Source organism: Mastacembelus armatus, chromosome 5 (assembly GCF_900324485.2).
Source record: "Mastacembelus armatus chromosome 5, fMasArm1.2, whole genome shotgun sequence".
NCBI lineage: Eukaryota > Metazoa > Chordata > Actinopteri > Synbranchiformes > Mastacembelidae > Mastacembelus > Mastacembelus armatus.
The window spans coordinates 12,624,802-12,646,310 of record NC_046637.1 but is presented as its reverse complement, the minus strand read 5'-3'; the positions used below and the strand labels follow the sequence as shown (position 1 = coordinate 12,646,310).

The 21,509-nt window shown below is 40.4% G+C and overlaps 2 protein-coding genes across 4 annotated transcripts; one reads left to right on the top strand and one right to left on the bottom strand.

Moving 5' to 3' along the window:
* The first annotated feature begins 579 nt into the window (after window positions 1–579).
* Window positions 580–5,194, top strand: perm1b (PPARGC1 and ESRR induced regulator, muscle 1b). The gene is made up of 5 exons (XM_026306309.1): window positions 580–625; window positions 1,185–2,537; window positions 2,721–4,048; window positions 4,168–4,284; window positions 5,118–5,194. Exons 2-5 carry the CDS (start codon window positions 1,210–1,212, stop codon window positions 5,192–5,194), a joined length of 2,850 nt encoding a protein of 949 aa, XP_026162094.1. The 5' UTR covers window positions 580–625; window positions 1,185–1,209.
* A 5,252-nt stretch (window positions 5,195–10,446) lies between these two features.
* Window positions 10,447–20,611, bottom strand: rereb (arginine-glutamic acid dipeptide (RE) repeats b). Of its 3 annotated transcripts, none has more exons than XM_026306973.2 (17): window positions 20,461–20,611; window positions 19,578–19,626; window positions 18,706–18,830; window positions 18,274–18,373; window positions 18,073–18,171; window positions 17,735–17,815; window positions 17,479–17,632; window positions 17,214–17,300; window positions 16,857–17,050; window positions 16,471–16,632; window positions 16,062–16,172; window positions 14,720–15,846; window positions 13,856–14,054; window positions 13,064–13,760; window positions 12,829–12,969; window positions 12,563–12,734; window positions 10,447–11,479 (listed from the first exon to the last, which is right to left on the bottom strand). In XM_026306973.2, exons 1-17 carry the CDS (start codon window positions 20,484–20,486, stop codon window positions 11,446–11,448), a joined length of 3,558 nt encoding a protein of 1,185 aa, XP_026162758.1. In that variant the 5' UTR covers window positions 20,487–20,611; the 3' UTR covers window positions 10,447–11,445. The 3 variants fall into 3 exon arrangements, with proteins under 3 accessions (XP_026162758.1, XP_026162761.1, XP_026162759.1); XM_026306976.1 differs by having other exon boundaries at window positions 16,062–16,169; XM_026306974.1 differs by having other exon boundaries at window positions 16,471–16,629.
* Window positions 20,612–21,509: the final 898 nt, after the last annotated feature.

Genomic DNA, 21,509 nt, shown 5'->3' with positions numbered 1-21,509 from the left:
AAAAAAGCCTTGAACATCACAGTATTGTTTCAAGATGAATTTTAAAACTATGGGTACTTAACACAGAATTCTAAAAGATTTGTTGATGATTTTGCTGTCCTACATACAGTGACTGAACAGAGGGAATGGCAAAAGTAGTAAGATATATATCTAGTTTTTGAAACTAGATATATATCCTATGACCATGTTTTTTTAGTGCTTCCAAAAACATACTTGAAACCAGACTTGAAATTTGAATTTGAAAACACATTATAAAAAAATATCTAATTATATTTAAGTTAAGTTTTTTTATTTTGCAATATGCTTTATGAATAAAATCATTATCATTGCAAAATATATCATTATCCACATATGGTATGTCTGTTATGTTTTCATCTAATGATCGGTTATCGATGTTACCTCTGACACATGTAGGATGGCTTGTATCGAAATGTCAAACCTCTGGTAACACGGAAAAGAACATTTGCACCAGCAGCTACATGTGACTGAACATACTATTTATAACAGCTAAGAGCACAGCCCCAGTCGGACATATGCAAGGACAGACAGACATCAGAGCTGAACTCTCCCTGCTGGGAGAAACTACTGACACCTTCAGAGTGGATGCTTCGTCCCTCTGCAACTGGTAGGTTCTTATTTACTACAGAAACACCTTAACCATAACATACTGAGTAGATGTGCTTTGTGTTCATTTCAATGAAGCAGAAATATTAGACCTTCAATGACCTTGACATGTAGCTGAAGACAGAGTTCAAAAACAAGTCTGTTAATTTTGAAGGTGTGATCATTATAATTGCATATGTAAAAAAATAATGAGAACATTTGACCCTAAAGGTAAAACAAGAGTCCAAAAACTGGGTTCACCAAATGCAAAATACAAGATACACTTACATGGGCCATGGAATATTTTAGGGTCTGGTGTTGCTCTGTTGCTCTCTGAGGTCTCTGAACTACTAAAGGAGCTTGTTTGCTTTCTACACAATAGTTTTCTACTGACAATTGATTACACGCACTGTTCAGACAAATATGTGCTATATTTAACCCTGATGTGTTGATGTATGTCTGTTGTGCTGGTCACTATAGCTGGATGCCAAGGATGTACTGCTACACTGCCAATTGTTATTTTTAATGCAAAATAAAATTTGAAATGTGTAAACTTCTGATCTTTGATTTTCTGTTTTCAGCTTGGAGAGCATGTGAGGTATCAAAATGGATGATTTAGACCACAGCATGTACATTGCAGAGTATGACTGGATGAGCTTCTATGGGGAGAGTGAGGAGTGCAACATGTTGCAGCCTCCACTTGCCTGTCATGATAGCTCAAACCTCAGTGATACAGAGGATTCAGAATTTGCAAGTCCAGCCTCCAGCACAGGCCAGCAGGAGACACTGCAGAGTCCTGATGTGAACTGTGATGGAGCTGAGAGCAAGCCTGCAGGATGCAGCACAAAAGAGAGCTGTATACAGTTACTTGTGCAGTTGAATGAGAGTAGTACAGAAGGAGAACAGGGTTATGATACAAGAAAAACTGTGGAGGAAAGTGTTACACAGGAGGACGGCCTCATTTGTCCTGCCGGAAATACCCTCAACACAAAAGAGGTGCACATGAAGATTTCAGGAATGGAGAAAACAAACACACCTCCAACTGAACTATTACATGCTCAGTGTTCAGGATTATCAAAAGAGATGAAAAAATATCTGCAAATAGAAATGGATAATTCCATAAATGAGCCTCATCCACAGATTCACAACCAAGCAAAACTAAATAGGAATGAGCCACACACTGCAGAGGGAACTGTGAGAGAGGATGTGAGCAGTGCCACCGCAACAACAGAAAAGGAGCACTGGTTTGTCATAGTGAATGACAGTCCTGCACAAGATCGACCACGCGCCAACTCAGTGAAAAAAAAACAAGGACAAAAAAAACCTAGTAAGATCAGTCGCATGTGCAACCTTAGGCAGGAGAAATCACTTGAAAAAGGCTTAGAGTTCAAGATCCACAAATATAAAAATGAATCGCAGGGAGGGAGAGACACGTGGGTTCAAAAAGGAGGGCGTCTAAGTGCTGAAACAAATTCTGAGAGCGCTTCAGATTTGTTACAAATTAATTGTGAAGAAGATGCCATGTCATTCCCTCATTCCTTCACAAAACATATAACTGAGCCAATATTGGACAAAAATGAACCAACCAGCTCCACATTACATGACACTTTAAACCAGAAAGACCCTTCACATTTGGAGAGTGTGGAATTAGAGGAGCTTGAAGACAATGTTGAGTTCTTCTCAGTTCACAGTTATGAATCTGAAACCTATTTGTCTGCTGCTGAATCAGTGGAAGAACCTCAACATCTTGAAGACCATCTAATGGAAAAACAATTACAAAGCTCAGTATGTCTATCAACCAAAAGCCACCTACTAAATCAGACTGAGAGTGTTAATACCGAAGATACACAGGACAGAGTATTAAATTCTTGTCATAATACTGTGTCCTGCCATGTATCACCCACCAGTTATGATGGTCAAAAAGCCAACAAAATGTCAGATGATAACTCCACATGTGATAATAACACCCACAGCACAATGCTCTGCATACCCTCACACAAACCAGGAATCCAAAACCACAAAACTAATCTCTCAGCATCTGGTAACGCTTCAGGAGATCTGTTCAGTCCGCTCCCTGTTCCTGATTTAAGTGTAACACCTTGCTCTGTGGCTGACAGCCCTGAAACATATGCCCAAGCTACAGGCCACACTCGACCTATGTATGCCATTTCTGCATTTTGGGATGAAATGGAAAAACTGACAATACATGATATTTTGCAGCTTAAGATGGTTAGAAACACCCCCCCCAATGAACCACAAGAAACGGTTACATCAAATCTAGATGATTCTCCAACAAACTGCAGCTCTGTGGTTGACACTGTGGGGCGTAATTTGTCTTATGGTGGCCCAATGAATACGATGGATGCTGCAGATTCAGACTATTTCACGCAGCCTGATGAATTTCAGCCACACTGCTCAAGCTGTGAGCTTTCCACCTCAGATTTTGAAGAGGACTACTGGCAGTTTATTGGCACCAGTAGGAACCACAGTCCTGATCTTCAAGACAAAAACCAACAAAGGAGGTGTGACTCTTTCTTCTCACATGAGGAAGATGAGGAATTCACAAGCTCTGATGGAAAGGAGACACCTGTGCTCTTAGATGACTTTGCAGAGCAGTTTACTGAACATCAGGAGTCACACATTTTTGGCGCACTTACAGAGCCAAGACAGATATCAAAAAGCACAAGTATGTATAATGTACAAGCTCTCAGCACAGAGGATTCAGCGCTACAGACCTTATTTGGTAATGATGAAAGCAGTCTTTTTTTTAGTAGGTGTCAATCTCTGGAGGAAAAAGTGAGTGACAGCCTAGAAACACCAATGGCGTTATTATCCAACACAGACATCCTGGATGAACATTACCAAATACCTTTCCCAGAATTGTTTGAATTCTTTTCCACAGAGGATAAAGCAAACAATGACTCCAGATGTGTCACTGTGTATCATCCAGAGAACATCTCAGAGTCTACTGTGTTTGACTATAATCTTTGTACATTCAGGGATGAACTGTCATTCTGTTCCCTCCATGATTCCGAGTGCAGTGAGGAGAAACCAATCCCTATCTTCTCAAGCTCTCATCCTACTGTCAGAGAACTCACATTCCCAAAATGGGATCATGTTTTCTTGAGTGCAGAGCATGAGGAGGAGGACATGTCTCCAATTAGAGTCATGTCTCAATCTTTCACCCAGGCCAGAGACAGTGGAGCAACAGCTGCAGATGGATCTCTAAGTTGGAAAAGCTGGCTGATGATGAGGAAGATTTGCTTCCATGACAAAGTTAGCATCTGGTGCCAAAGGTCTGGTCCCTGGGTGTTTCCAGGTGAGGCTGAGAATATGATTAACAAGAGAAAGGATCCATCAGTCATTGTGCTCAATGAGGGAAGGGTCTCTCCAGCTCCTAGAGAGCCAGCAGTGCAGCAGACGATTCTGGAAACTATACCCACAAGTAAGCCAGGGCCATATAAACCTGACTGAGCATATAAAAATTCACACATCCAAACCAAAACTAGAATAAAATGAAATCTACTTTCTGTTGCATATGTATTTATTATTGATTTCTTACAGGTCGAGAGGGCATCTTCTCTACACTGAAGCAGTCAGATATGTGTTTGGTCTGCATTGCCTTTGCCTCCTGGGTGCTGAGATCATCTGACCCAGAGGCAGCTGATGCCTGGAAAGCAGGTACGAAGCTTGCACTGGTAGTCTGCTGCACTCGTTATTCAGTAAACATTTCTGAAATGAAATATTAAAACCCCTGAAAGCATATTTCCTCAATCAGCTTCTTCCCATGAGCAAGAACTAACTGAACTAACTACAACTGAACTAACATACAAAATCTGCAAATCATGAGCAAATTTTGAAAGGCTTAGGTTATTTTATATAACTGTGTTACAATGGATTTAAAAACGGGTTATTTTTCATTATTAAACTCTTAATAAATAACTAGGTGATCTATTGGTACACTTTAAGTGATTCCTAAATAGTAAGCTAGCACAACCACAAGACTAAGAAGGAAACAAGTGAGCTACAGAAACAAAATGTGCCTACAAACAGTTCAGCATGAATTAAGAATAGATTTTCCAATAATATAGTTAAACTAGAAATATTCACAGAGGTTTAAATTGATTTCATGGAAATGCATCTGGAATCATCGATAAAATTAACTAACTAAATTAATTGACTAAATTAATACCAAGCCACATGTTCTGTTTATTTCAAAACAACATACCTGTGAAATAATTTGTTTTTGTCTAACTAGTTCTGATGCTTGCTCATGCTATCATGCAACTTTCTTGCTGTTTTGCAATTGTTTCACTTTTCACATTATGGGACCTTTAAAATAGTGTCAGGCTATTTTTTTCATTCTAAAAAAATAATAATTTAACTGTGATTGTAAAAGATTGAATTGTGACAAATACTTTCTTAAGATACTGAACATAAAACGGCCTGTATTATGAATCTTGGTGACATCTTGTTCTGCTGTTTAAAATAACCTCTATTGAAATTCTGTTCAGCTCTGCTGGCAAATGTGAGTGCACTATCGGCTATCCAGTACCTGCGGCAGTATGTGAAGAAGACGAATCCTATTTAACATGATCCCTGATATATTATGTTCACACGAGATGTCATTTCCAAACACCGAATCTGGGTCCATTCATAAACATATACAGTACACACTGTACATCCTTCCATCCATCATCTATACCTGCTTATTCCAATTTAGGGTCATGGAGATCTGCTGGAACCTATCCCAGCTCTCTTTAGGTGAAAGGCAGGGGTACACCCTGGACATGTCACCAGTCCATCACAGGGCCACATAGAGACAAACAACCACAAACAAACTCACTCCTTTGGGCATTTTAGAATCACCAACCAACCTGACATACAACTTTTGGGATTGTGGGAGGAAACTGGAATACCCGGAGAAAACCCACACAACCACATGGAGAACATGCAAACTCCAGACAGAAAAGACCCCTTTCGGGTTTCGAACCAGGAGCCTTCTTGCTGTGAGGCAACACTGCTAAGCACCAACCCACCATGCTGCCCCGCACTGTACAGATAAATGCTAAATGTTGGCTGTCTTCAATAACAAATTGCTACATTAAAATACAACATGTGAACTTAGAAATCTGCACACAGATGTTTTAAATAAGGATGGTCATATTTTAAATTTTGTTTATTGTCAATACCCAAATCAATAAGGCATTTCTGAATCCATTAAGACTTTTTTCAGCTATGGACATGGTGAGTTAGGGAGTATTTCCAGCAGGTCCTGTTAATGAAGCTGAACATCAGCTACTGCAATAGTGTGACTAACTGATGTGTTTTTAAGAGTGTTCTGATGACAACAGAGGTCTGTTACACACAGAAATAGCTAAATAAGACTTTGGAAACAAAAAAGCAAAACTACCAGTAACCAACTGATTATTGGTTTTGGTCTTGTCATGAGATTTACAAACAAAATGAAAAAATACACAGTATCAACAGTCCTACATTTTTAGTTATTCAGTTGGGGCAAGTCAGTGAAAACAAAAAACGATTCCAGCCGCTTTTTAAGCTTGTAATAACTTGGCTTTATTAGCTATCAGTAAACTGACATGTATATATGGACCATAATGTAAGCACAGAAGTTGTAAATGTACTGTTGTGCATCCAACACGCATTTGTATGTTATAATGCTACAACCAACGTCATCTATAATAGCACTTATGCGGTTTTGATAGAGGTACTGATACAAAGTGTTTGCTTTGAAGCACGGAAACAGAGAAGGAAAACAATGAATGTTGTAGATATTGTATTTGCCTGAATGTCCGAAGAAAAGATTAAGTAGGTGACTGCCTGAACTGTGTCCCTGGAAAACTTTTGTCTAAAACAATGCTTCCCAATATTTCTAAGCTTGGTGCCACTTTAGCACACGCCTTTTTCTAAAATACATTTCTGAAGAAGTAAAACACTCTCAAAATTAAGTTTGGAAAATAAAGATAATTCTAGTAACGAATTTCTACGATTCTGAGGTTCTGATCCCAGGTTGGGAATTACTGATCTAAAATGTTTTATAGTTTAAATGTCAGTGCAGGATTTGCTATGATGCAAAAACATATCTGCCCTGTCCAAAAACCAGTCAGTATCTGGTGTGACCACCATTTGCCTCATGCAGTGCAACACATCTCCTTCACATAGAGTTGATCAAATTGTTGATTGTGGCCTGTGGAATGTGGGTCCACTCCTCTTCAACGGTTGTACGAAGTTGTTGGATATTGGCAGGAACTGGAACACGCTGTACATGCTGGCCATGCAAGAACTGGGATGTTTTCAGCTTCCAGGAATTGTGCACAGATCCTTGCAACAAGAGGTGGCGGTCGTGGATGAATGGCACAATGGGCCTCAGGATCTCGTCACGGTATCTCTGTGCATTCACAATGCCATCAATAATATGCACCTGTAATAATATGCCCATACAATAACCCCACTGCCACCATGGGCCACTTGATCCACAACGTTGACATCAGCAAACCGCTCACCCACACGACGCCATACATGCTGTCTGCCATCAGCCCTGTACAGTGAAAACCGAGATTCATCCTTGAAGAGAACACCTCTCCAAAGTGCCAGACACCATCGAATGTGAGCATTTGCCCGCTCAAGTCATTTATGATGACAAAATGCAGTCAGGTCGAGACCCCGACAAGGACGACGAGCATGCAGATGAGCTTCCCTGAGCATGCAGATGAGCTTCCCCTGAGATTCTTTGGTTATGCAAACCGACTGTTGCAGCAGCTGTCCTGGTGGCTGGTCTCAGACGATCTTGGAGGTGAAGATGCTGGATGTGGAGGTCCTGGGCTGGTGTGGTTACACGTGGTCTGTGGTTGTGAGGCCGGTTGGATGTACTGCCAAATTCTCTGAAACGCCTTTGGAGACGGCTTACCGTAGAGAAATGAACATTCAATTCACGGGCAACAGCTCTGGTGGACATTCCTGCAGTCAGCATGCTAATTGCACGATCCCTCAAAACTTGCGACATCTGTGGCATTGTGCTGTGTGATAAAACTGCACATTTTAGAGTGGCCTTTTATTGTGGCCAGTCTAAGGCACACCTGTGCATTAAACATGCTGTCTAATCAGCATCTTGATATGCCACACCTGTAAGGTGGATGGATTATCTCGGCAAAGGGGAAGTGCTCACTAACACAGATTTAGACAGATTTGTGAACAATATTTGAGAGTAATACGGCTTTTGCGTACATAGAAAAACTCTTAGATCTTTGAGGTCAGCCCATGAAAAATGGGGGCAAAAACAAAAATGTTTTTATAATTTTGGTCAGTGTATATCAATCTGTTAATTCTTCTCAGTCGTTTTGTCTGTATTCATGACTTCAGTACTGACATTTCCATGAAGTGCTGCTGTCTCAAATGCTTTTAAATATTTCTGCTCAAGGATATTTTATATCAACATGTAAAATAATTGTGATCAGAACGTGTCATATTTCTTGTCAAACAAAACTCGATATGTACAGTGGTGTGAAAAAGTGTTGGCCCCCTTTCCCATTTCTTATTTTTCTACATGTTTGTCACACTTTGTTTCAGATCAAACAAATTTAAATATTAGTCAAAGATAACAAGTAAACACATCATGCAGTTTTTAAATGAAGGTTTTTATTATTCAGGGAAAACAAAATCCAAAACTACATGGGCCTGTGTGAAAAAGTGTTTGCCCCCTAAACCTAATAACTGGTTGGGCCACCCTTAGCAGCAACAACTGCAATCAAGTGTTTGTGATAACTTGCAATGAGTCTGTTACAGCGCTGCGGAGGAATTTTGGCCCACTCATCTTTGCAGAATTGTTGTAATTCAGCCACATTGGAGGGTTTTCGAGCATGAACCGCTCGAAGGTCATGCCACAGCATCTCAATCAGATTCAGGTCAAGACTTTGACTAGGCCACTCCAAAGTCTTCATTTTGTTTTTTTTCAGCCATTCAGAGGTGGACTTGCTGGTGTGTTTTGGATCATTGTCCTGCTGCAGAACCAAAGTTCGCTTCAGCTTGAGGTCACAAACAGATGGCCGGACATTCTCCTTCAGGATTTTTTGGTTGACAGCAGAATTCATGGTTCCATTTATCACAGCAAGTCTTCCAGGTCCTGAAGCAGCAAAACAGCCCGAGACCATCACACTACCACCACATTTTACTGTTGGTTCTTTTTCTGAAATGCGGTGTTACTTTTACGCCAGACGTAATGGGATACACACCTTCCAAAAAGTTCAGCTTTTGTCTCATCAGTCCACAGAGTATTTTCCCAAAAGTCTTGGGGATCATCATGTTTTCTGGCAAAACCTTTAAGCCTTTAAGTTCTTTTTGTTCAGCAGCAGTTTTCGTCTTGGAACCATTTTTGCCCAGTCTCTTTCTTATGGTGGAGTCATGAACAGTGACCTTAACTGAGGCAAGTGAGGCCTGCAGTTCTTTGGATGTTGTTGTGGGGTCTTTTGTGACCTCTTGGATGAGTCGTCGCTGCGCTCTTGGGGTAATTTTGGTTGGCCGGCCACTCCTGGGAAGGTTCTCCACTGTTCCATGTTTTCGCCATTTGTAGATAATGGCTCTCACTATGGTTTGCTGCAGTCCCAAAGCTTTAGAAATGGCTTTATACCCTTTTCCAGACTGATAGATCTCTAGTGATGGGCAAATGATACCGAGGCTTCGGAGCTTGTGTCACTCTTCCTGAAGCGGAGTGATTCGAAACACTGTGTCGGAGCTTGTATCAAAACACCAGTGTCATGTGACTGATGACGTTCGAAGCTTCACTGTTTCGCTTCGCGCTTCATTGCTTCAAAATGTTTCAAAGCTTTTCATTGGCTCATAGTCTTTCAGTGTGTGTCATTGGCTAATGGCGTTTCAATGCATTCTGAGGCAATGACAGCTTGACAGGTTTGACAGATTTGAGTGGTTTAGTGCCATACCAGCTATATAAGATGCATCATTATGCTTCAGGATTTGGAGAGTGAGAGTATTTTGGCAAGTTTCACGGCGAGTCCCACCAATAAGCGACGTTCTAAAGTTTGGGATGATTTTGATCTCAAGAGGTCTGAACTTTTATTGCTGTCATGGGATTGAAACAGTGCCAGTGCTTCATTCGTGCTCTTTAGAGGTTGCTATTGCTTCAGTTGTCCACCAGATGTCACCGTCACTGAAGTCTCGAAGCTTTGAATCTTTTTCGGCACAATTGTCAGGAAAGCCTCAGTGCTTCATGAGGCTTCACTTGCCCATCACTATAGATCTCAATTACTTTCTTTCTCATTTGTTTTTGAATTCTTTGGATCTCAGCATGATGTCCAGCTTTTGAGGATCTTTAGGTCTACTTCACTTTTTCAGGCAGGTTCTATTTAAGTGATTTCTTGATTCCGAACAGGTGTGGCAGTAATCAGGCCTGGGTGTGGCTAGAGGAATTGAACTCAGGTGTAATAAACCACAGTTAAGTTATGAGGGGGAGGACACTTTTTCACACGGCCATGTAGTTTCGGATTTTGTTTTCCCTTAATAAAAACCTTCATTTAAAAACTGCATGATGTGTTTACTTGTGTTATCTTTGACTAATATTTAAATTTGTTTGATGATCTGAAACAAAGTGACAAACATGCAAAAAATAAGAAATCAGGAAGGGGGCCAACACTTTTTCACACCACTGTATGATTTTACATGTTTTATATTAGTGATTTTGTGCAACGAACCCATGAATATGTGACTCTCATCTTGGTCTAAAAAACAGAACTAGCAAGAACTATGCTGTTATTTTTCTGCAGTGTACACCAAAGGTTGTTTTTTCTGCACAGTACTCCAAAGGCAAAGAGATTAAAGCATAATTGCACAAATATTTATTGAAATAAATATGCAACGGATACATTTTCTTATTATATCACATAAATATTGAATTTGGAGGCAGTTTTTCTGAAGTCCCACTAAAATGCCAAACATTTAGTTTCTCTCCAATTCTGTTATCATTCAAATTATGTACATACTGTATGTTGTTCTAATAAAACTTTGTGTGTAGTGACAAATCATGGTCCAATTTATAAGTATTTCATCTTATAATAGTATATATAGTTTTTAGGTTATGATTTACTAATATCGTGCTGAATCAAGGGTCAAGTGCTCACATCTACTACTATATTGATAGTATTCATTCATATAGAATACTGTGAACATATAATATTTACAATTGCAAAAATGAGAGAATAAAAGCCTCAGTTATACTGTGAAAAGATATCTTAGTATATAAAATTTTTAGGATTTAGACAAATATTTAGCAGATTTAAGAATAAAACCAACCTCTACTTTTAGAGTCTAAACACCACAATGCAACTTGCTATTCTAGTTTGGTGAAAACTAAAGACTGAATCATGCTAGATCTGTTACAATCATTCAAACACTGGTTTAAATGTCATTCTGTACAAGGAAATCATTTAGAAATGATTATAGGGATATTTAAACTTGACACCAAAGTCAGTCTGTTTTCATATCCTTTTTAAGAGCTGTATTTTAGCAAATTTATAGCACTGCATAATAAACTGTTTTACAGTTTGGTAGCGAATATCCGTTTTTTTAAATCTCACATGAACAGGTGAGATTGTTATTTTAATAATACAAAGTCTTGATAAGATATGAAGATCTCAGACGGACTTTGACAATCCCATTAAGTGCTGAACAAGGAATGCACATAAAGATTCACAAAGCATTTTCTAAAATATATTAAAACAAAAAACTGGCACGCATATTCTCCTACAGTCTCAAAAGTACACAGTATTCTATTAAGTATAAGTGTCGGATTTAAGAGTATGCACCACCTGGCACTCAAGATGGCTTGTCACCTTCTTTCTTCAGACGGCTTCAGAAAACAGAAACAAAAATGAGTCGCAATATGCAGTCAGTTGTCAGATAGTTTACATGAGTATAACTAATGCAGGGTATCTGCAGGTTTCTAAGAGTTAGATTTAAGACTTTTTAAGACCTTTTTAATACCACGCTGAATGAAATTTAAGACCAATTTTGTAGAAATAAAATAAAACATCCCACAATACAACCAATTCCCATAACACACTGTTTATTGATATAAACTGTTTACACGCCGTTTGATTTATTGAGTAAAACAAAAATAAAATGCCAGGTGTTTGCCACTAACTGGACTTAACCACGGCGCAAAATTAGGGTTTTGTAACCAATTGTCATTAAATTTACATTTACCACTGGCAAAAGACTAAGGCTGAAACTTTCCCGCAGTTCACGCAGCTGCCGGAAAGCATGTGATAAATAAACTCCCCTCAAACGCGTATTTTAGTTGGTTCCGCCTATTTCGTTCTGCGTAACAAATACGCGAAAGGCTTTCAAATAAAATCTTCTTTATGGGGTTGGTTAGATTTCATTTTAAGACCTTTGAAACGCGAATTTAAGACATTTTAATGCTAATTAAGGCCTTAGTTTTATAATATGGAATTTAAGACTTTTTAAGACTTTTTAAGGATCTGCGGAGACCCTGTAATGCCTGCCAAAGTTCCAGAGAGGAGTAGGAAATACTAAGGGATTGCCCCGATAAGCTTTCCTAGATACAGTCACAGTGCAAGTCACATTAAAGTAAAAGCAAAGTTTTAAATAAGAGCAAATGTGTGTTTATTTATTTATTTCTGTATCATATTATCATATTAGTTGTTTATAATATTTGTTTTCAGCTCATGCAGTCAGCTCTTTGGTGCAACAATGACTTCTGACCATGTGACTGAGAGACAAGGTGTACAAATGTGGGACTTATGTGATGCTTTAATGTAAACGTTTTATATACAAGTGCACTTGTATATAAAACTTCAAAGTTTCAAACTGTTGCTGGAAAATAGGGTTGCCATAAACTCAAGCTACTTACCATAGTTCTAGATAATACACTCAAAAACCAAACTCCTCTAACATTCAATGACCTCACCTGTAATAATCTTCCTGACTTGGTAGAGGGCCATGCAGATGATGCCCATGTAACCACTGCTGCTCCATAGCCATCCTCTGCAGCTCTGCTGACTGAGCATGCATGGCCTGGAGCTGGTGAGCAGCAGACATCTGAGGAATTGGGCCTTGCAGCTCTCGTGGATATGCAGCTCCTATAAAAAGTACAAAAAAAGACAAATACACAAATTATAAGAGCTACACTCTAACAAGAGTCAAAAATTGTGGGCTGTGAATAAAATCACCAACCAAACAATGGGTGGCGCAGCATCTCATGCTCATGAGGAAGCTCGCTGAGTAAAGGGTTGGGGATTGGGCCTGCAGGGAAGGGGAATCGGGCCAAACGTGGTCCTGTTGCTAGAGGGTCCACTAGAGGATGAGGGCTTGAACCTGTATGAAGAAATAAGACACAGAAAATAGAGGCCACCTTTCCACCATAGGTGCATTACTGTTGACTAACTGACTTCTCAAATTTCGACCTCACCTTGACTGAGGGGGTCCTGTTGGTGCAGGTGGAGGTGGGAGTGAATGTGAGAGTGCTGGTGATGATGTGGTGTCACATTAAGCATCTGCAGCCTGGCAGCAGGGTCGGTTGCCACAGAGGCCATCCTCTCTGCATGAAGCCGCTCTGCAGTGAGTCGCTCAGCATAACTCAACTCTGGGCGCAGCTGAGGTCCCACCAGTGCCATCCTCTCCCGCTCCAGATGATTCAGCCCAGGGTGGAAGGGTGCAAAGGGGTGGGGTGGCCCAGGTATGTGGGGAAGACCCAATGCGCCATGTCTAGCAAAGTGTTCCATCGGATTGGAGGATGGGTGTAAAGCTTCCAGGTCAGGAGGCTTGACCTCAAAGCCAGGCTTCATCCTCTCACGGAGCTCTCTCTCTCGAAGATTCCTCAGCTCGCGCTCTCTCAGACTGGGCTCAGCACTGTACAGACCAGGCATGTGACAGGCCAGCAAGGGGTCGCCAGGGCTCAGGGACACATAGAAAGGATGGTTGCGACTGGTAGGGGACATGACATGTGGTCGAGCATATTCACTCAGTGTACGCAGAGCAGGTGTATCAGGGCCAATATAGGGAGGCACAGCAGCTACAGTTGTAGGTGGCTGCTCAAAGGAGGGGCGTCCCAGAGCTGTCATCTGGCCCTCACTCATCCGGCTATCATGGGAGGAGCTGGATGCTCTCTGTAAGTAATGACAGTGTGCGAAACTATTCAAGTATGGTTTGCGTGACAGAGAAGATGCATGAAAAGAAGGAATGAAAGTAGTTTTGCACTCACAGTGCTTCTGTCTGCATCCCTTTCTCGCTCTCTGTCCTTCTCTCTTTCACGTTCTTGGCGAGCACTGAGCTCAGCCTCTCTCCTGGATTTTTCCACGGCCTCCTCCCTTTTCTTGGCCAGTTTAGATGATGAAAGTGGAGTGAAGAACAAGTCTGCTCTAGCACAGGAGTTGTAACCACGATCCAAGTGTTTAATAAACCTGAAAGAAATAAGATTAAGATGAGATGCATTTGTTGCCTCATAAACTATATTCACACAAAGTGAAACATGCCGAGTCCTTATTTGTTCTTGACATGTATTTACATTTAGTAATGACAGTTTTAGTCATTTATTTGTAATTTGTAGTTTTGGGCGCAATTCCTGTTTTTTTTTACTGTTTAAGTCCATAGGGCAACTATAAACAATCAGAAATGTTTTAAACATGTCCACAGTTTAAAACCGAAATCAAATACTAACAGTCATGTGAGCCTTGAGACATTTTTCCTTATTCACTTTAGAACTTATTTATGCATACAAGCTGTTTTAAAAGCCAGCTGACAACTATAATGGGAATTTCTGATTCATTCACTTTGGGTTTCACCTCCAAAAAAGTGGTTTAGATAAGTTAAACTAAGTGGTTTGTATAAATAATGGCCATATGTGCAATGTGCTATATTGTGGGTAATATCTCACTATAATTCAAAGGAATAATAGACTTTTCCTTTAAATTTAGCAGATTACTAAAATATTCTATAGGCAAATAACATTGCCTATTGCCTGTTCTGAAACAAGTTGTATATCTGCTTTCATAGCAGAACCAAGAAATGTCAAAGCCTAAAATGTTTTAAAGGGGTAGGTTCTGAGTGACAATGTCTTCAGTTATACCGTGCAGACTGGCTGGCATGGCTTGCCATGTTAACAATGGTGGGCTCTGGCGAGGGGCTGCGAGGAGGAGACGGTGGGCTCTCTGCCTCTTCCATATCATCTAGCGGCTCTTCTTTAATCTGAATATGAGGTCCAACTGCTGTACTGCTCGCTGTCAGTCTCAGAGGAAGAGGTGGGTAGGATGGCTGCAGGTTTGGGACAGGGACAACAGCAGATGATGTTACAGAAGTGAGAGTGTGTGAGGCTGCAGCAGGTGGGTGTGAAGAAGTCGTGCTCTTTCCAAGGTGGGTCTGAACCTGAGAGATCACTGGAAGTTGGGCTGGATGGGACTGCACTGGCAAGGACTGTGGCATTAGTTGAAGAGGGGGAGGTGGAGCACCTGGAGGATGCTGGTTGGGCAGAGAATTGAGGGGCTTTAGAGCGGGTGGAGGGGGGAGATTAGAGGGCATCTGGGGGAACGGTGTAGGAGACTGGTGTGGTAGCTGTTTGTGTGAAGGTGGAATTGGGGTGGTGGGTGGAGGCTTTATTTGTGACCCAGACAGAGGAGGCTGGGTAAGCTGAGACTCCCTCAAAAAGGGTGGGTGTCGCTGGGAGGCCTGAGGTGACAGGCCATGTGACTGTACAGGAGTAGGTGGGACATGAAAAGGTGTAGAAAGAGGAGAGTCCTGACCCAGTGCTGAGGGTTGATGATGTGGACCAGAAAGAGAGTGAGAGGTGGGCTGTAGTTGGTTGCTTGGACCCACTGTGGCAGGTGACAGACCAGCAGCTGGCTGAGGGTGGTCTGGAGATGGAGGAGGGGGACTCTGAGCAGGATCAGCAGAGGGGATCCTTTGTGGTGACTGAGGGGTGATGGGGGGACCCTGAGAGGGGAGACCCTGTGAGACTGGTGTGTCAGCCAACACAGCAGCAGGGACAACGGGCTCTGATGGGACACCGTTCGGCTGGGCAGATGAGTCAGAGTCACTCTCATTGCCCTGTTGGGGGCTGGGAATGCTGGGAGAGGAGCTGCGGTTATCCTGATCAATGTCTTTGGTATCACTGCTGCCATCATCCTGAGCACTGCGGCTTTCTGAAGAGCTTTCCCCCTCTGCCTCGGCGTCTCCCTCAGATCGAGAGCCTTGTGGATCCTGGAAAAACAAACAAAACTGGATCATGCTGCACCCAGTTCACACCCAGCAACATCCCATTATTTTATGACTTTCTGTGCTCAGATAGTGTTATTTAAAAGGACCTTCCAAATAAAATAAACTCCTTATGTTTTGGAAGTCACTGTTAAATTTTAATTGATGTATAAAAACACACAAATGTGAAATGTTATTTGACAAGGAGTATTCCCTCTCACCTGAGTCTTCTGCCTTTTAGATGTAACGTTTTCAGGCTCATCAGGCTCCTGAGCAGGACTCTCCCTTACACGTTTTGTTGTCTTTGGTGATGCTACCTCCTCTTTTATCTTCTGTGGACACAGTATGATATTTATATTAACTGTTGACAGAACACACTGACGACTGACAAAAAAGAAAAACTGCAACTCCAGCTATATATATATATATATATATATATATATATATATATATATATATATATATATATGAGTGTGTGTGTGTAAAAACTGCGAGGAAGAACCGCAGCCAAACAGCCACTTTAACATGACACACAGACTCGACAATATACAACCACTCAAACTGGCCTGATAACATGCAGCATGGGTACACATATATTTAGAGTATATGAAGTGTGCAGATTACATTTACCTTGTTTGCCCTTTTATTGGATTCATTCTTATTATCAACAGAAGATGATCTCAAAGAATTAGAAGTGACTCCACTAGAGGAGGGCTGGTTACTGGACCGTTGATCCTCAGTGGTGGGGGAGCCTGTGAGCCTCCTGTGGCCACTTCTCAAAGATGGTAGCTGCTTTAAAAAAATAGTCACAAGTTCTAATAATTACAATGCAATCAAGAAAAACGGGCTTATTCTTAAGATATTTTCCAACACAAAATATTTTGAAATGCAATTCCTGTGTATAATATAATAATATTTTGGCTAAAAAAATGCTATTATTATAGACATTTACTTGTTAATGTTTATTACAGATATTAAGGATGGTAGTGTGACTGATCTGCCAGCCTCAAGCTTACAGGTGCTCTGCTACGCCGTGTCCTCATGCTATGCTTGCTGTTCACCTCTTCCTCCTCTTTAACAGGTTTAAACATGAATGAGCCGCCTGTAGATTTTGGAGCTGATGGCAGACATCCATGTTTGTTTTCATATGTGCAACACGTCGTACACAGCAAAGGGTTGTCTCTTCCCCCATGGTGCCAATCTTTAGAATCTATTAAAGTTTGTTAAAAGAGCTTTTAAGCACTCTTCCGCAACAGAATTTAAAACATTTTTTAACATATAAACGCTTTGTGGAAACTTGTAAAACATCAGTATTTCATCAAATAATGAACTGTGCCCTTTCAAATAAATCACAAATACAGACTTGTGCTCACTTGTTGTACCGCAGTGGCTGCAGCTCTTTATGTCCTGTTCACTGTCTTCACTATCAAGATCATCCTCACTGGCAGAACTTGCATCCACTGCAAACAATTAGATCAACATACATCAAGTCCAACTCATGTGACTGCAACACTTTTATGACCACACAACTCTTATCCCTTTTCTACCAAGGCAGTTCTAGGGCTGGTTTGGAGTCAGTGCCAAACTTTTGAGCCAGTTCTTTGCTTTGTTTTGACAGCCAAAGAACTAAGCGCTCACCTGAATAATTTCGTGATGGGGTGTTCACAGGAGCTACCGCAGAGCGAGTCTTTGCCTTACGAGAGAACGGTTGTTGGCGCTGTTGTCTATAGGCTCTTGTTCCTGCAGCGTCTGGAGTTTTCTTCCAGTGGTAATAAAAAGTGATGAGTTCTCCCTAATGACAAAAACACACAACATTAGGAGTAACACAAGTTACGTTACTGAATGTTGTTTCCAAATATCTACAAACTGTTGTACAAAAAAAGTGCTCATTCACAGTCTTTTTGCTGGGTAGAAAGTCTTTCCGGATGCGGAAGAAATTCTTTCCATATTGTCTCAGGCCTTTAATAAAACGTTTCTGTTGAGAAAAAAGAAAGAGGTGGTTGGGTATAATAAAATTGCATTAACAGTCAGTGAAGGTGATGAAACCAATCTGTTTTTTTTAAAACTAAGCTCTGTGCATTGATAGCGATTTTAGATAATGCAAAAATGCATAAACAGCATTCTGTCAGCTTAATCACCAATAAGTGTGTTTGCGTGCAATAACATAGTTAATGACTAACAACATATCAGCAGTGATGTTCAGTGTTGCGTTACAAAGAAAAGGCATCTCACCACATCATCCTCCGACCAGCATTTTTCAATAAGCTTTGGTAGAGGTTTTTTAACCAGACGCTGGAGAGCTTTTGCGGCATCATAATGACTTGCATGTAGCTAGAATTATGAAAACAAACTTTTTTTTGTAAATTTGAAATATAGTAGCATTATTGTTGAATTTGAAAATGATTATTATAAACTCAAGATGTGCTCCCCCACCATGTTGAGAGCGTTGAGTGTGGTATCATCACGGGAGGCTGCTAAACATCCATCCTCTGTGGATCCACCATCACACATCCCTGCAAACGCTGCCATGCTCCTTGTAAAATTAACAAAACAATTGAAATCAATGCTGCAAGTGCTTTTTTTAGACCAGTTCTTGGCAGTATTTGAAGCAGTATTTGTTTATAGCACAAAGATATTTCTTTACTGCTTTATAGCCCTTCAGTGACAGAAACAGTTCCATAATACTGGCAATTACCTATTTAAAAGGATTAAATATCAGCTGCATCTTGTTGGTCAGTAAAAAAAGCTGCAGGTAAATTGTTGGAGTTCATTCTAAAATTAGATTATTTTTTTTACCTCTGTTGCAAAGGTAAACGAGTTTATCTAAATAGCAATAATTTGAAGCTACAAAGTGCAGATGCTGACCTTGCAGCTCTGAGGTACATGAGGAGGTCACAGTCATTGACCCCAGGCGTCCACATCAGGTCCTCACTGTCTGTCTGAATCTGTAAACCTGGAGCAGGCCTGGGCTGCAGCTCTGGAAGCTTAGCCTGCACCGAAACCAAACAAGAGACAATTAGTAGTAAACACTTCCTAGGAGAACAGAAACTGTTGACCCTGCTAACATTTGTGTGTTACAAAAGTGCAATTCAATAACAAAAATCCAACTGCTTATTTTCTAATTTCAATATTCACAACATCTTCCTGAGTCCCTTATACAAAATTGGAAAAAGATTCATTACATTTTAAGCCTTATTTTTGCTGTCAACTTTAAAAAATTGTACCATTCCAATGTTTGTTTCAATATTTAATGAAAACAGGATTTGTTGTATTCCAACAGAATTTGTTGGTGTTTGGTAATACAGCTGTACCTGTTAGTACAAATCTTTTCCACATAGATATTCAAATAGAATCTCAAATTTATTTGTCTATGACGGAACTATATTACATATATAAAATGTATTACATGCACATAATAAAGCACACTGAATAGAGCTGCAACAATTAGTTAATAGAGTGATAAATAACTGCTTTGGTAGCTGCCGTTCTGCACTGAACAGACAGGTCTGATCACTTTAATTGTTAACCAAATAAGCCAGGAGGTTACTAATAAAGATAAAAACAAAAAGGTATGCCCACACATTTAGAGATTTTCAAAAATATTATATACCTAAACATATCAAGAAAAAAAATTGGATTTTTAGGTCTAGAAACCTAGAAAATTCATTTTTACCAATAACTAATTATACTGTAACATGCATAAAGATAGTATTTGTAGTAGTTTTAGCAGGGTTTACCTGATGACTCGGCCCCACTCTTATCTCGCCCTGTGTGCTGTTGAGGCTCCTTAAATAAAACAAAAACATCTCAAGTTCATCACTGGCATCAAATGTCAGTATATCCAGTCATTTGGCAGCGACGTGTTTTTATAAGCAACGAAAACCTAATTCACCTGCCCTCACACAGTTAAAGCTAGCTCTCTGTGCATTACCTGTCAGTTACTCTGCAATTAACGCTGCAGAGTATGTGCACAGACATGTGATCGATGTGTGTGCATGTGCGAGCAGCTTCACAGTGATTTCAGCAGCAGAGAAACCTCCCGCCCCTGCATCGCTGCCAACCAATCTCAGCTGCGTTTCCTTATATCACTTCAATGAAATCCGACGCTAGTTACCGCAAAGGACCGTCAATCAATCACACGAGCTGCTAATTTTTACGGTCACCATTAATACGAGAAGAACATTGTGTGCAATATTTATTAACAGGTTGACAGCAGCTCAGTCTTCTTGGACAAAGTCTGCAGTTAATAGCAAATATTTATGTTAGCATGCACAATATGTCGTTCAGACACCATGTAAAAACACGTCAATCCCGAAGGGAATTTAACAGTCGACTTATTAATCCATGTTTGAGGTCAACCTACATTACTGGCGATATTGAAAAGCTGCAGAAAGTGTTAACAGCATTAAAGCGATTTTCCATCGGAGCTGCTAGCTAATACAAGGCAACGTTACGCTAACGTTATTTGGCTAGCTCGTTAGCCAGACACGAACTTCGTGACCACTGACACTCCGACTGTTTCATGTCGAAGTCACACCACAGAAAATAAAAACCTCCGACACGCACATGCGACGAGTAACAGCGGAGGTACAGACGCAAACGATAAATTAACCCAATTACCTCCGCGGACTGAACAGGTCGTCCATGTCGAGGGATGTTTGGATGTGGCTTGTTGACACTACGCAGTGGGCGAAACAAACTCAGTCAGTTCCCTATTACATGGTGTTCAAAATGGAGGCGGTGTAGTGGAGAGAGGTTGTTTTTTTTTTTTTTTTCCCAGTGCAGTGACCTCAGCCGCCACAGCTAAAGCCTTCAAAGTTGCCCGGGCGCATATAAAAACAAACAAACATATCCTACTGTGTGTACTGCTGTGGCTCATCAACGTTGTTATGTAAGGCCATTAACATAAAGCGGCCAGCAGCTGCTACTAATATCTGGCTGTGGTGAAGAAAAACCTCTAATAATATATTTCACAGCCCGGTTATACAGGGATCAACACCCACACATCACAAATACTGAAGTATTTAAAGTATTTATGAACAATTACAATATTTAAAGTAAGCGCAGGACATCCACTGTACTGCCAATGTGCATGCATTTAGGGTCTGTAATTTAGCAGGGAAAACAAGCAGCTCAGTATTAAAATATATATTATTGTATAATTCATTCATATTTGACATTCAAGTCAAATACTGTAGGTTTTTTTTTTTACAAAAATCACTTGCTTTAACATTTTGTAAACATTATCTTAAAAACGCAACTGCCGAAAAATAAAAAGGTCACTGTCCTATTTAATTTTGCTTGTTTCATGAGTCTACATTTTCTTTGCTTTAACCCCCCTTTATTGTGTGAAATAAAGCAGGCATGTGATCAGAAATGCTAAAAAGCAGAAAAGACATTCTGAGCCAAAAATGTGACTCATGTTCACATTAGTATTTTACATACAAATATCAAACATTTGCAGATTGAAACATTCATGTACGTATCTTTTTGCATATTGTCAATGAATTTATGGCTCTAACCTGATCCTGTGGCTGAATTTCCATTATATACCTATTTAATAACTGCTGAAAAAAATAAACGTGGTAGAAAATCCATAGGCCTGGGACCAGACCAGTAAGCCTAATTTAACTCAATATTGCTTTACTACAACAACAGCAAAATACAAG

Excerpts from the sequence above, each read along its gene's own strand:
- perm1b (XM_026306309.1), top strand. The coding sequence starts at position 1,210 with ATGGATGATTTAGACCACAGCATGTACATTGCAGAGTATGACTGGATG. Across the intron at positions 2,538-2,720 it reads GGTCAAAAAGCCAACAAAAT|CCCTGAAACATATGCCCAAG; the intron begins GTCAGATGATAA and ends TGTGGCTGACAG. Across the intron at positions 4,285-5,117 it reads AGCTGATGCCTGGAAAGCAG|CTCTGCTGGCAAATGTGAGT; the intron begins GTACGAAGCTTG and ends AATTCTGTTCAG.
- rereb (XM_026306973.2), bottom strand. The coding sequence starts at position 20,486 with ATGGACGACCTGTTCAGTCCGCGGAG. Across the intron at positions 18,831-19,577 it reads GAGTGGGGCCGAGTCATCAG|GCTAAGCTTCCAGAGCTGCA; the intron begins GTAAACCCTGCT and ends GTTTCGGTGCAG. Across the intron at positions 14,055-14,719 it reads CATGCCAGCCAGTCTGCACG|GTTTATTAAACACTTGGATC; the intron begins GTATAACTGAAG and ends TATTTCTTTCAG.